The 15,145-nt window shown below is 40.4% G+C and overlaps 1 protein-coding gene across 2 annotated transcripts in view; it reads left to right on the plus strand.

Moving 5' to 3' along the window:
• The window catches only part of LOC121880143 (organic cation transporter protein-like), a 112,847-nt gene extending 98,952 nt beyond the window's left edge, over positions 1-13,895 (plus strand). The window contains exons 9-12 of one of the 2 annotated variants that reach the window (XM_042387221.1): positions 8,555-8,814; positions 9,745-9,929; positions 12,683-12,831; positions 13,456-13,895. In XM_042387221.1, coding sequence (XP_042243155.1) covers positions 8,555-8,814; positions 9,745-9,929; positions 12,683-12,831; positions 13,456-13,510 — 649 coding nt within the window. In that variant the 3' untranslated portion in view covers positions 13,511-13,895. Of the gene's footprint in view, positions 1-8,554; positions 8,815-9,744; positions 9,930-12,277; positions 12,372-12,682; positions 12,832-13,455 lie in introns of those variants that run through there. The other variant, XM_042387222.1, reaches the window with a different exon arrangement.
• The last annotated feature ends 1,250 nt before the right edge of the window (positions 13,896-15,145 follow it).

The raw sequence follows: 15,145 nt of genomic DNA on the forward strand, positions 1-15,145 counted from the left end.
TTTGCTTACTAACATCGTTACTAGTCACTACTATCTCGCTTAATTTGTTTCCTTCACTATCTCTGAATAGAGTCGGTGCCTCGGGCATCATGTTTAAATTTTAGGTGGTGAAAACTGTTGAAAAATATTTATTCAGATTATTGCTCATTTCTCCGTCGTTATCAGTTAGCTCGCCGGTATCTGACTGTATTGGCCCAATCTTTTCTCGTGTTTTAGTTTGATACATTTGAAGGAATCCCTTGGGGTTTGTCTTTGCCTCCCTTGCTATCCTCAGCTCACTATTCCTCTTTGCTTTCCATATCTCGGTCTTAACCCTACCGGCCAATACCTTATAATAATCCCGGATGTAAAATTCGCCATGATTTATCCTCCTACCTATAGCCTTCCTTTGACCAATAATAAGAACATAAGAACATAAGAAAATAAGGAGTCTGCAATAGGCCGGTTGGCCTGTGCATGGCAGCTCCTGTCGAGAGTTACTACCACTCTCTATCATCCATGAATCTATCTAGCCTCCTTTTGAAACTTTCCAGAGTTCCCGCACTTACTACAAAGTTGCTAAGCTTGTTCCACTCGTCCACCACCCTATTTGTGAACCAGTTTCTTCCTATCTCAATCCTAAACCTAAACTTATCAGACTTGAATCCGTTGCTCCGAGTCCTATCCTGCTCGGATATTATAAGAACTTTATCTATATCCCCTTTATTGATTCCTTTCACCCACTTAAATACTTCTATCATATATCCCCGCACTCTTCGTCTTTCTAGGGAATGCAAGTTAAGTTTCTTTAACCTATCCTGATATGGAAGCTTTCTAAGTCCCGGAATCATTTTTGTCATTCTTCGCTGCACCGACTCTAGTGAATTTATATCCATTCTATAATAGGGGCACCAGAACTGAACCGCATAATCGAGGTGCGGCCTGACTAGCGTAAGATATAGTTGCAATAAGACCTCTGCACTCTTGTTACTTACACTTCTAGATATAAAACCCAATACTCTGTTTGCCTTATTTCGAACATTAACGCACTGTTTTCTAGGCCGTAGGTCCGGGCTTACAAGTACCCCTAGGTCTCTTTCACAAGTCGATTTCTCTAGGTTGATGTTGTTAAGGCTGTATACATTATAAGTATTTGTTCTTCCAATATTTAGTACGCTGCACTTGCTGGTGTTGAATTTCATTTGCCATTTTTTAGACCACCCCTGCAGTTTATTTAGATCCTCCTGTAATGCATTTGCATCCTGCCCTGAATTAATCTGCCGCCCTATTTTGGTGTCATCCGCAAACTTGCTTATGTCACTGCTGATCCCAGTATCTAAATCGTTTATGTAGATTATGAACAAGAGTGGGCCTAGTACTAACCCCTGGGGAACTCCACTGGTTACACGGCCCCACTCAGATTTAACACCATCTACGCTGACCCTCTGCGTTCTATCGGTGAGCCATGATTTTATCCAATTTAAAACTTTCCCCTCGATACCATGAGCCTTAATTTTTCTCAGAAGCCTCTGATGCGGTCATTGTTGTTTGATCTGAGTTTTTTGTATGGTATGTTCTGCCTTTCTGCATTAAGTAACTCATTATTTAAATTGTCGTGGAACTCGGCAACCTCAGATCTCGTTATGAAGTCGGTTTCAACCGTCAGGTCCATGTAGTTCACCCCCAAGCATAATGCCCCTTCTCTCAACTGCCTCTTCAAACTCTCAAAGTTTTCCCTTCTGAAATCTGGGACTTTTGTGGAATTTTCCTTATGGCTGCCCTGAAAATCTAACTGGAATCTAATTTCTTTGTGTTCGCTGTTTGTAATTTCGTTCCCTACCTCGACATTACTAATGAGGTTTTCTCTGTTTGACAGAGCTAAATCGAGTATATTAATACCCCGGGTGGGTACGGTTATATGTTGACTTAGGAAACAGTCCTAGATCGTTTCAAGAAGATCCTCTGATTCTGAGTTACCTGTAAGTTCAATCCAATCTATTTGGCCAAGGTTAAAGTCGCCTACTATACAGACTTTGTTGTGTATGGAAGCCCTGCACATTTCATCCAAATAAGTCGCTCATTAACTCCATCAAGATTGGGAGGTCTATATATTACTCCTTGTGATTAATTTATCCCTACCGTCGATTAATTCTATCCAAATTTTTTCTGTATTCCGCTCAGTTTTTATTTCCTTATTTAGTTCACACTTCAGATTATCCCTGACATAGATTGCTACTCCACCTCCTTTCCTAATCTGTCTGTCGGTATGGAATAATTTCTAACCTGCAATTTGGTATTCGACAGGTAACTCACGTGAGTCTAGGTTGATCCATGTTTCAGTGAATGCTATTATATCGATTTTTCGGTACATACGAAGGCCCTAATATCATCCATTTTGTTTCTCCTACTTCTACTGTTTGCATAGTAGACATTTAAGTTAGTTTCTTGCCACATTACTCCATTACTCTGGTAGTACAACTAATCTGATTGTCTTGTTTCTTCTTTTCTTGTTATTCTTATGGTCTTCTTGTTCTTGGTACTCTGGTCGTCTTCTTTCTTCTTGGTGTTGTTTGATTTTGGATGAATTAAGGTATGATTGAGTGATATGATGGTGAGTTACTGACAGTCCAGATGAAATGGCCAGTCAGGTGACAAGTTTCTCTGAGATTCGATTTTTTTTATTATTATTTTTTTTTTTTTTTGTAGCCCGTGTCTTTTTGTTTGTATATATGTTGGTAGGTGTTAGTTTTACTTGGCATATGTGCGTGTTATATGGAATGAAAAGGTTTGTGATATGTCTCTCGTGTTGTATGTTTTCAACTTTATTTACTTTGCTTTATCCATTTTTATTTTCTTTAGGGCATTGTTACATACATATTATAAAAAGCACTGATGAGTGTATCTTTCACAGCATGCCGATAAGACGGGTTTCCTTGAGGAAGATTATTACAGCGTCACTTATGGTGACATCATCTTGCAATAAGTTGGGTACAGTCAGCACGAAGCCTCGTTTGGTCGCTAGCCTCACCAGCCGCCGGCATTCTGGTTCGTACTGGCAGCACTCTGTCAGAATGTGTCGAATGGAGATAATTTTGTTGTACGTGGCGCAGATAGGAGGAAAGGAGTTATCTATGTAAGGCTTTAAGTGGGTCAGATAGGTACAATTTAACCTTACTCTGGCGAGAACCACCTCTTCCTTCCTATTCTTTCTGTATGCTGAGAGCCAGTTACCTATGTTATTCTTCCAGTTGTTGCGAAGATCTACCCTCGTCAATTCCAGTTGCCAATTACTTGTTGTATATGCCTTCTCCAAGGAAAGACACGACTGCCGCTCCCAGGTTGTCTCCCTGAGAACCACAGTCGCTTTTGCTAGTTTGTCTGTCTGTTCATTGCCCCGAATGTTGCAATGCCCAGACACCCATATCAGCACAATATTCTTGGCACACGCATGTAGTTTATTAATAATGTTGCCCTGTACCTCATTGCTGGTAGTTTCACCACCTTGAATTGCTTTAAGAGCGACTTAGAGTCTGAAATGATAGCACCATCATTGACATCGCTTGTTATTGCAATGTCAATGGCTTTGCTTATTGCAAACATCTCTGCAGTGAATATGTTTGTATGCCGCGGCAGGTGAAAGCTCCACTCCCCGTCTCTGCTCCAGATACCGGCTCCAACGTTGTCGTCGGTCCTGGACCCGTCTGAGTACACGTGAGTATAGGCGCTGTATCCTAGAAATTGATAGAAAAGTTGTTTAAGGAGTTTGGGATGTAGGTCCCTCTTCCCCCCTAGAGGCCACGATGTTTCCACATGAAAGTTGGAGTTTTCCCATGGCGGACACAATGGTGGAACATATCTATCAACGTCTTCGAAATGGATACCAGCAGCCTGGCACAAGGTCTGGAGGCGGACGGCCGAGGAATGGGACCTACGCAGTTGCAGGTAACGGGGGTTAGCGACAGCACACCAACCTGGGTGCCCTGTGTCGCGCCTCCTAGCCACATTCAGCACGTACCTTAGCGTCAACATATCGCTCCTGGTGTGGAGTGGGGTCACATGAGCCTCCACCTCTAGTCTTTCTATACGTGTACACTTGTAGGCACCCAGACATAGTTGAAGGCATCGGTTCTGCATTCTGGTCAGCTTTGCGAGTGTGGTGTCGCATCCATAGTCGAGTCTCGATCTGATCAGGGTCTTATGCACCATTAATAAAGATTTCCTATCGGCTCCCCATGTAGTACCTGATACAACTTTCAGGATGTTTGTGACTTTAAGACATCTACTTTCAAGCTCGTTAATGTGGTTTTTCCACGTTAATTTCCGGTCAAAATGAACACCGAGAAATTTTACTGAAGTCTGAATTTTAATAGGAGTATCATTTAATTTCAATACTGGGTTATTTACGTTACGTTTCTTAGTGAAGACTACTCCTACTGTCTTCTCAACTGAGAACCTAAATCCCCATTGTATTGCCCACTCATCAGCGGCTTTTAGGCTGGCTGACACCCTTTGTGCAGATCGTCTCTCGGCCCGAGAGGAGCGCCAAATTGCGGAATCGTCGGCAAACAAAGAGAATTTGAGGTCATTTAACTGGGTGCTGGTGATACAAAATCATTAATCATTATGAGAAATAGTACAGGACCCAAAATGCTGCCTTGGGGAACTCCGTTTTCTTGGACAAATGTGTTCGACCTTACGTTATCTTTTAATTTGACGGAAAAAGTTCTGTCTTGCAAAAAATTTATCATGAAAACGGGTAAATTACTTCGCAGACCTAAGGCCTGGAGCTTCACCATGAGGTCAGTTCGCCATGTCATGTCGAAAGCTTTTTCTATGTCTAGGAAAACTGCAATTAGTGTTTCTTTACTGCAAAGAGCCTTTGAGATGTCTGTTTCAAGACTTTTTAAATGATCTAGTGTGCTTCTACCGTGACAGAAACCACACTGTCGATCATTCAATGAGTTATTACTTTCCAAAAAATACATTAGTCTACGTTTTATCATACGTTCCATGACCTTACAAAGACAGTTTCTGAGCGAAATCGGACTGAATCAGTTGGTGTTCGTAGGGCATTTATCCCTCTTAGGGATCGGTACGACATGGGCATAGTGCCATGAGTTTGGAAACGTTCTGGACGTCCAGAACTCATTGTACACTTCTAGCAATTTGTCCAGGTTTCCCTGGTCAAGGTGTTTAATCATCTCGTATCGTATACCGTCAGGTCCAGGAGTAGAGCCCTTGCCTTTTTCCAAAGCGAAGGAAACCTCCTCTGGGGAGAATGCTCGGTTGTAGTCATGTTCGTCCCCGTTCTCGAAGTCGAGATGCGCGAGCTCGGAACGTATGAATATGAGGGAGGTTGTGGAACCGCAGAACCCGAGCAGCTGCCCACCTGGAGGCGGTAAAATCCTGAGTGTTAATTGTTATAATGGGAGTAGACTATGAACTAATTCAATGGCATATCCTAGTATATGTGTGAATAACAAAGGGAATATAAGATTTAAACCGTCTTTCTAACAATTAATGACGACTGGTGATGTAAGTCATCTCAATATATGTTATAACTCAAGTCTACTTACGCCATCTTAAGATGTATTGGCCTAAAGATTACCCCAACTGAATTGCATCTGTATATTAACACCAGTGACAACACAATCAGATTTAGATAGTCTAAATTATACTCTAAAATATGACAAATATGTGCTCCTTAGCTTGTTGATGGTCGAGACAGAAGGTCATTTGGACCACGCGGGCTTCTTGAAATTATTACGTCATGATGACTTCCAAATCTTGAGATGCACATTTAATATAAATTGAAAAGGTGATCTTAACTGGTTAATAGAAGTTACTAGAACTTCTAGGCTAGAGGTTAGTAGCCCTTTGTCGCCCAAAGGATGGAGCGTCTGTCTTCCCCTAGAGTTCGTCAAGGTCTCTCTCGACGCTAAGCTTGGCGTCTCTATCGTTTGAATGATCTCCTAAACTGTAAGTTATAATTGGTTATATTCGGTAAACTTATTATTTCAATACGAATTGGATTTTTATTAAATTTGATAATTAAGTAAATCGTAGTTTAGAAGATATAAATTTTCACTTCCCGTTAATTACACCTTCTTTCATCCTAGTCATTTCGCGACACATTTAAACACTTTGTTAGCTCATCTGAATAACGAGGATTATAAGTTTATACACAACTTAATATTCTTAATACTTGGTATAAAGAAACAAATATATAGTTTATTTACATATATCTTGATACATTTCGTGCTTGTAAGCAACGTGAATCTTCCTTCTCTCATTTTTATTTTTTTATATTTACTTGCTGGTGTAGAATTAACAACTAGAATTAATTACGCAGCAAGCTACAACAAACTATAAGTACGTCTCCTAGTTTAGATATTAAGAAAAATATCTTTGATTTACACAGAACTTTAGTTTTGTCTCATAATATGAATACATTTCGTTTCTTGTTTTTGTTTTTTAACAAGATTACCGAGATTCTACTTTCATTTCACTATCTATTATATTCGCGTATATTTAGGGTTGCCATATGTGAACATTCAAAAAAGAGGACGCTCCAGAAGACATCCTGCCCCCCCACACATTGGCGCTATGTAACCTTGAAGCAGCCGTGACAATTAATTTTGCAGATTTGCATAATATATATATATATATATATATATATATATATATATATATATATATATATATATATATATATATATATATATATATATATATATATACCGGATTTGGTAAACGTTACTCTGACCACCTCCGTGATACGGGTGGTCCCCATTAGCTCGTTGAACAGGCTTTGTGTGATATATATATATATATATATATATATATATATATATATATATATATATATATATATATATATATATATATATATATATCGGTGTACTGTATTGCATTGTGTTTTTAATGTAGGCTAATATACAACATTCATGGTAAAGAAATCTTAAAAATAATAAAAAAATTACCTTTGCTTAAGGCTGAACATCTTCAATCCCTTAGCTGCAGTCTTCTTCCCCCACTGTGTGTGTGACTTGATGTGCCCATGCACATCAAGATTATGGTTGAAAATTGCTTAAATGCCTTAAATGCAGGACAAGAAAAACAAATGCTACAGTGTAAAAAAAGCCATAAGAAAAATATGGTATACTTTCAACATTTCATTTATGGCTGTAATAGCACTAAATACAAAAGCAAATTTAATAATGCGCGTGGCTGAAGAACAAGGAAAAGCAGTACATGGCACTACAGGCTAGCCCAAATATTGCTAGCAGCTAAGTTGACAACACCGCACAGGTACACGTGACTTATCAGCTGACGAAAACTGAACGATACCTCTACGGTTTCCACCTCCCCTCTCTCTCTCTCTCTCTCTCTCTCTCTCTCTCTCTCTCTCTCTCTCTCTCTCTCTCTCTCTCTCGTCATTACAGTTTCATTTTTTTTTCCGTGGAGAAAATGATGGAAGCTGAAATTCCGGACGTTTAAAGAATTTAAAATATTACTTCCGGACGAAGATTTCGAGACCTAAATGGAGGACATGTCCGGGAAAATACGGACGTATGGCAACCCTACGTATATTTGATATAGTTTGTACAATTTGTAGAAGTTTATTGATTGAAATTAATAAAATTGTAATTGGATATAATCTTATCAAACTTAGAATTTCTTAACGACCTCGAAAGATTCGGAAACGAATCTGGAAAACTGTTTTTTATTGGTGGCATCACTGACAGTGTGGATGGGGGTGGACTTTTACACTCATCGCATTACTTTTTGCGACAAGTAATTGGCCCACAACTGCTTTCAGCTGAAGCTTAGAGGGGTGTGGGAGGCGGCAAGCTGGGAGGCGGCAAGCTAGGAGCCGGGCTGGTTCGCCGGTGGTTCTGGAAAACTTCACAAGAAGGGCGAAACAAATGTTACAATAATAATAATAATAATAATAATAATAAAATACAGTATATGTAAATCTTATTTTTGAATGTGTATCTAAGACTCAAAATGTTGCACCAAATGGTCCAATATTAAAACAATTCACTGTACTTGTGAAGTGAATGTTAATTGTTCCAAGAGTCACCAATCTCAACATACTGGCCCCCCACACTGTTCACTGTACTTGCTCCAAACCTTTCACTAATGTTCGTGATTATGTTCTCTAAACGAAAAAAATATACAATAAATGATAAATTAGTGATTCTGTCCGTGTCTGGTGGTGGTGGTAGTTTTGTCTCATGATCAGAGAATTGTCAACAGATTTATTTGTAACGTCTTTTTGTTCTCATAAGAATCAACAAACAATAGTTCTGAAGTTTGCGACTTTCAGTAAGTTTATAGAGATAGAAGAAGTCTGATAAAATTTCGGTAGGCGAGTGAATATCACACAAGGTTACGAATAAAACTGTTGGCATATGATTACACTCGCCAACCAGTTTCCTCTGACCAATACATCTACAGTGACAGACGGCTGGTTGTTTTTTTTTTACGCTGGTAGTCAACTGCTGCTTTCATGATATTTTATCTACAGCAAAATTAAAGGCGAGACTCATTCCTGTCTTCCCCACAGTACTTCGAAAATGAGACTCGTCATTGGCATCCTGATCCTGAACATATGTACGTGCTCCCTGGTGTATTGTGGCCTCAATTTTAGTGGCAACAACTACAGCTCAGATCCATTTCTTTTTGTCGTTATTGGCGGGCTGATGGAGGTACCGGGTCACACCCTCACCTCCCCCATTATCAACCGCTATGGAAGGAAGATATCCATCATGATTGGCTTGTGCATTTGTGGGGCTGCCCTTCTCTCTCTTGCATTTATACCTTCAGGTAAATAACATTGTAGTTCATTAATGCATTTTTAAATTTATCCATTTTAATGTAACTCTGACGTCAGGAGATACTAGAAGTCCATCAGTAACTCAGATACTCTGGAAATCATATAAATGTTACTCTATAAAGTTGTTTGACGAGCTTAGCTTACATCACAGAACATTGGCTAACTTTCCCCTTATAAAGAAAACCCTGGCTGCCCTGTATTCTATCAACCTGACCTAATCTCTGTCTAGACAACCCTGACTGATCAACCCTGACTGATCAAACTTTGACTAATCTGATCACTGTCAAGGCAACCCTGGCTAAATTGTTCTCTGTCAAGAAAATCCTAACTAATCTGACCTCTAACAAAGCAACCTTGGCTGACCTACACTCTATCCATCTACCCATCTTTCTCACAATCCTGAACCACCTTTATATTGGACGTCATTCGAATATCCACACCGTTGATGCCACGTGTGTCGGATGTGTCATTGATATCCACACCAGACACCAGAATATTACCGTTACCAGCTGTTTGACGTCAATATCACACTAGGTATCACCTGTATATCGTTACTGGAATATCACGCCACTAGTTACCACCAGTATATAGCCAGTGTGACGAGATCACACCAGCAGTTATCAGTACTGTGACTTGTAAAAACTATTTGATCTTTTAAATATTACCACTTTATTTTTTAATATCCACACAAGGTAATTGCAAGCAATGATTTCTCTGAACATTTGCTACCAATCGAGACATTCCATGCTCTTTCCTGTCAGCGGGATAACTAACTATTTTTACTGCACCATTTTACGTCACACAGTAAAATATATTTTAGGACAATAGAAATTGTTTTTAGTATAAATTTACGCAAAATTAATTGAACATCGTTACACCTTGCCTTTGTCAAGCCCCTGATAGAATGATCTCTTTATCAGATATCTCATGGCTTGTGATGACGCTTGCCATGATTGGTAAACTGACCATCAGTGGAGTACTTATTATCGTCATACTGTACCAGACGGAGCTGATCCCCACGGAAGTTCGTATGCAGGGTGAGGCAACGACCGGCATGATGGGACAGCTAGCATCCGCCGCCTCTCCCTACCTTATCGATATCCCGGTGAGTTTCGCGTCTTCTGCATTACTTCAGGGGGAGAGCATGTGCTAAGGATGTTTCCTGGAGGTGTATTTACTATGCAGTGTGCTATATCCGCACTAACTCATTGCTCTAGGAACCATTTTTACGTCTCAGGTTCTTACTTCAATACAGTCATCAGGTTCTCTGATTGCTGCGAATACAGGATATATAACTTAATGTTTTAATGGATGACTCGTAACTTCACAAGAGGCAAAAAAAGTTATCAAAGATTTGGTTGGGAATTCATATACATCATCTGGGCACAATTATTAACTACATGTAATTATAGTTGAAGCCTTCAACATGTACATACTGAATCTTGAATGATTCTTCTACTGGTAGGTGTACATCACTTAATGCTACTTATACATGCTACATCATGATTTTAAATTTACGATACAGGAAACAAATATCTCTCTAGAGGTAACTTGGCTGTTTCATACCTGTTTTATAGACGACGGAGCATAATATGAACAAGTAGAAGTGTGAAAATATTATGACAACTATGGCGCAGCTCTGCCACATCTCATACGGTCATACACTAGCCCTCATACACTCCTAGGCTGCGGTACGTACTGTACCGCATGTGGAGGCAACTGTACAATACATTAGAAGATTTTAACGTATGAATATATAACTAAATGCTTCTTTAACTTCTTGGATGTATTCTGAAAGAATAGCTAATCCTTGAATATTTTCTGAGAACGTAACCAACTCTTAGACTTATTGGAGGAGCACCAATATGACCTCCGTAGGTCTCAGTAACGATTTTATGCTTAATGTAAGTAATCCAAAGGACTCACCTAAATTATAAAAGTACTCTGAAGAAGCAAATAACACTTAGGTATATTTTGAGGGGCCCTATTTTCCTATGGATACGCTTACAAGGGTTTTACTAACACTTAGGTACTTACTGGTGGGCATACTAAACCATGGATACTCTTTGAGGAACCCTTTTATCCCCTGGCTATACTTTGAGGGGCCCTATTATCCACTGGATACTCTGTGAGGGTCCCTATTATCCCCTGGCTACACCTTGAGGGGCCCTAATATCCCCGGGATACTCTTTGAGGAACCCTATTATCCCCTGGATACTCTTTGAGGAACCCTTTTATCCCCTGGCTACACTTTGAGGGGCCCTATTATCCACTGGATTCTCTGTGAGGGTCCCTATTTTCCCCTGGAAACTCTTTGAGGGGCCATATTATCCCCCGGATACTTTTTAAGGGGCCTGTTATCTCCTAGATACTCTGAGGAGCCCTATTATCCACTGGATACTCTTTGAGGAGCCCTATTATCCCCCAGATACTTTTTTGAGGGGCCCTGTTATCTCCTGGATACTCTCTAAGGGGGCCCTATTATCCCCTGGATTCTTTTGAAGAGCCCAATTATCCCCTGGATACTCTTTTTGGGGCCCTATTAACAACTGGATATTCTTTGAGGGGCCCTATCATCCCCTGGATACTCTTTGAGGGGCCCTATTGTCCCCTGGATACTCTTTGAGGGGCCCCATTATCCCCTGGATACTCTTTGAGGGGCCCTATTATCCCCTGGATACACTTTGAGGTCCTATTAACCCCTGCATACAATTTGAGGGGCCCTATTATCCCCTGGATACTCTTTGAGGGACCCTATTATCCAATGGATACTCTGAGCGGCCATATTCTCCACTGGATACTCTTTGATGGGCCCTATTATCCCCTGGATACTCACGCTATGCATCGCTCTGGCAATGACGCATGTGTGATCTGAGGGAGGCCCAGCGGCTGGGGAATCTATCTGCAGGTGCTGTTCAAGAGCGTGGTCCCGGCAGGTGTTGGACTCTTTCTCCTGTGGGAGTCTCTGCTGGCTGGGGACTCGGTGCTGAGAAGGGAAGTCCCCCTCCCAACCTCGGCTTGTGAGGAGTATGACTCTGTCTGCCTCTGAGTTCAGACTCTCCCTGTCTGTCCAGTTCTGCTATATGTGCTGTTCTTCTCTGGGCTGTAAGCTATGGTTTGATAAACAATCATTAAACCTCCCACTAAGACCAAAGCTTCCATACCAGAGAACTGATGACACATATAGACAGTGACCATGGTAATATCGTGTGCAGTATCTAGAATTGCCCAAGGCAATAATGCAACCTCACATTTTACAAACAATAACCGCCACCTGTCGGTAGTACTTCCCTCATAGTTATTGATATGTATGTTTTTCTACTGGCTTGGTTTGATCTGACAAAACTCACTATAGAACGCATCAATTGACTAAACCTTGAATGTAGTTCTCAGGCCAGTAACCTCATAATGATCTATGTCAGGAGTCCCACTAACTGTCTGACGTTCTCTCAGGGCCCAATGCGTTCCTGTCTGTCCAGTTCTGCTATATGTGCTGTTCTTCTCTGGGCTGTAAGCTATGGTTTGATAAACAATCATTAAACCTCCCACTAAGACCAAAGCTTCCATACCAGAGAACTGATGACACATATAGACAGTGACCATGGTAATATCGTGTGCAGTATCTAGAATTGCCCAAGGCAATAATGCAACCTCACATTTTACAAACAATAACCGCCACCTGTCGGTAGTACTTCCCTCATAGTTATTGATATGTATGTTTTTCTACTGGCTTGGTTTGATCTGACAAAACTCACTATAGAACGCATCAATTGACTAAACCTTGAATGTAGTTCTCAGGCCAGTAACCTCATAATGATCTATGTCAGGAGTCCCACTAACTGTCTGACGTTCTCTCAGGGCCCAATGCGTTCCTGGTTGCCGTCCACGATCTTCGGAGTGTCATCTTTTTTGTCTGCCTTGAGTCTCCTAACGCTGCCGGAGACTCGGTTGATGGCAATGCCTGATACCATCAACGACCTGGAGGACGTATTTTCCGAGAAGAAAAAGTAAATGTTATATTTTATTTTTATAGGAGAAAATATAATACCTGTATAGATATGTAAATACCAAGATATGTGAACACGCCTGACGCCAAGACTCTGTTACCATTCATTGTACCATTTATTCACATGTCTGTATTACTACATATTATTATAGCATGTCTGACATCTATGCTTATGTCTAATGCCTATGTTCACTTACTATGTCCCGATATACTATGTCTGTACCGCGCTAGTCGAGTAACTAGAAGACCTCATTTATTGTCCTAGTAATGTCTAGCAACTCTCCTTGCCTAGCTAGCTAACTTCCCTCAGATCGGCTTCGGCCTGCCTACGTCACGGAGTCCTTTTTGCTTGTCCCGGTTTTTCTGCACCTGTCGGTTATCCTGCCAAATCTTGTACTACTTATTGAATATATCTACTGCTCGTGCTCTGGAGTTTGAAGAACCTTGTCTAGGATTTCATCCCACCACAATACCGTTGTATTGTTTTTCTTTTCTTTGCTACTTAAGACTCTTTACCTTATTATGTTTATAGTGAAAAGTTGGTAACTCAAATATGTTTTTAGTTTTCATACTGTTTTTCTTTAAGTCAAGGTTGACGAGGCAATATTCTTTTTCTTCGACTTAGAGTTGGCGAGGAACGGGAGGTAAATGGAGAAGCTGTAGACGTAAACATGTCTTGAGCACAACTTGAACACGTCCTGAATACAACCTAAATACGTCACCAACCCGTCCTAACACAGCCTGAGCACATCATCAACATGTCCTGAACTCAACCTCAACTTGACTGCAACACGTTCTGAACACAATCTAAATACTTCTGTAGCACGTCCTAAACGCATCTTCAACACGGATGCAACGAGTCCTCATTCAACAGTCCACGTTGTGCAGTGTTAATGAACTTAAGATAATTATAACCCAACTTTCTTTATGTACAAAATAATGTGATGTATCAGTGTGCTGAGTTCTTCGCCCTGTAACGTCACTTCCGCTGGGAACAAGTGATTATCAACTGTTCGCGGTGAAAGCATCTGACTGACGGCCACAAATAGAGAATATAATTTTGGACCAAAACACGCTATGCTGACAGTCAGAAGATGATGAGAAACGCTGAGTATGAACACCTGGATTTTGAATATTACTCAACGAAGACCCCCGCCCTAATAATGACCACTTAGTAGCTCTTCGTACCGCTGTGTTTACATGGTGCCTCTTTTTGTGCAGCATTGCATACGTTATTGCATCCCATGTTGCATGTCTCTAGATGCGCCAGAGGCATGCACAATAAGGTAAGAAGAATATGTGTTTACACGGCGACACGATGTCTGTGGAGGAGGTTGTATGATAACGGCATATGAATATTACATAGACGTAGCCCACTATGTTCCCATGAATCAAACGTTTTTCTCATAGATATGTGGAACGGGTCATACCTTTCCGCAGGACTTCCCTATTTGTGTCAGGAAACCTTACGTCAGCTCATGCCTCTCAGTTTCTTAGGATATGAGGCATGGCTTAGAGAAGGGATGCCCAACCAGCGGCCCGCAGGCCGGCTCCGACCCGCACGTACTGTAATTTCCCAGACAACCCCTCCATAAATGAAGACGCCAAAATCCGTGCCATCATTGTATCCAAAATACTCTTTTTGTTTATATATGTTTTCGGATTATTATACCTTTTTTTTTGTTGGATCCTAATGCCTAATTATATAGTGTTATAAAGTATCAAATATTTGCTTCACCTCAAACCATTCATTCAGTTGTGTGGCCCCCTACACTACTAGACACTAAGTTTGGCCCTCCTGTCGCACGAAAAGAGGCACCGTATAAACGTGGCATAAGACTTAATCAATATACTGTACTTATTAAGTTCAAAGTGGAAACACACAAGTCTACCTATAACTGTTACCAGTTGATGCTAAACCTTATATCAGATTAACTAGGCTGTGATTTATTCTATGAAACGACAGTCAAAACTTGTTACGAAAAGAATGACAGAGAGTTTCCCAAAAAATTAACAAACTCAAGTTAATACAAATTTCACCATTTTGATGTCCCTCTTTGCTGCCCGTAACATTGATGAAAGGCAAAGTTGACAAGTAAAAATACAGAGTGAATAATCTAGGGGTTGAAATACGTGGATGCAGCAAGTAAGGAGCACACACACGAGAATCACTGTTTGTGACAGACAAATTTAAGTCATGAAATGGATAAGAAGATTAATTATCATGTAAACTAAGTAATTTATTAACTTATATTAAGAATTGATTAAGTTAGTTCATCAAGTAAATTAAATAACACAAGTAAATGAAATATGCA

The sequence above is a fragment of the Homarus americanus genome, unplaced genomic scaffold, assembly GCF_018991925.1.
Source record: "Homarus americanus isolate GMGI-L3 unplaced genomic scaffold, GMGI_Hamer_2.0 scaffold30108, whole genome shotgun sequence".
NCBI classification, from domain to species: Eukaryota; Metazoa; Arthropoda; class Malacostraca; order Decapoda; family Nephropidae; genus Homarus; species Homarus americanus.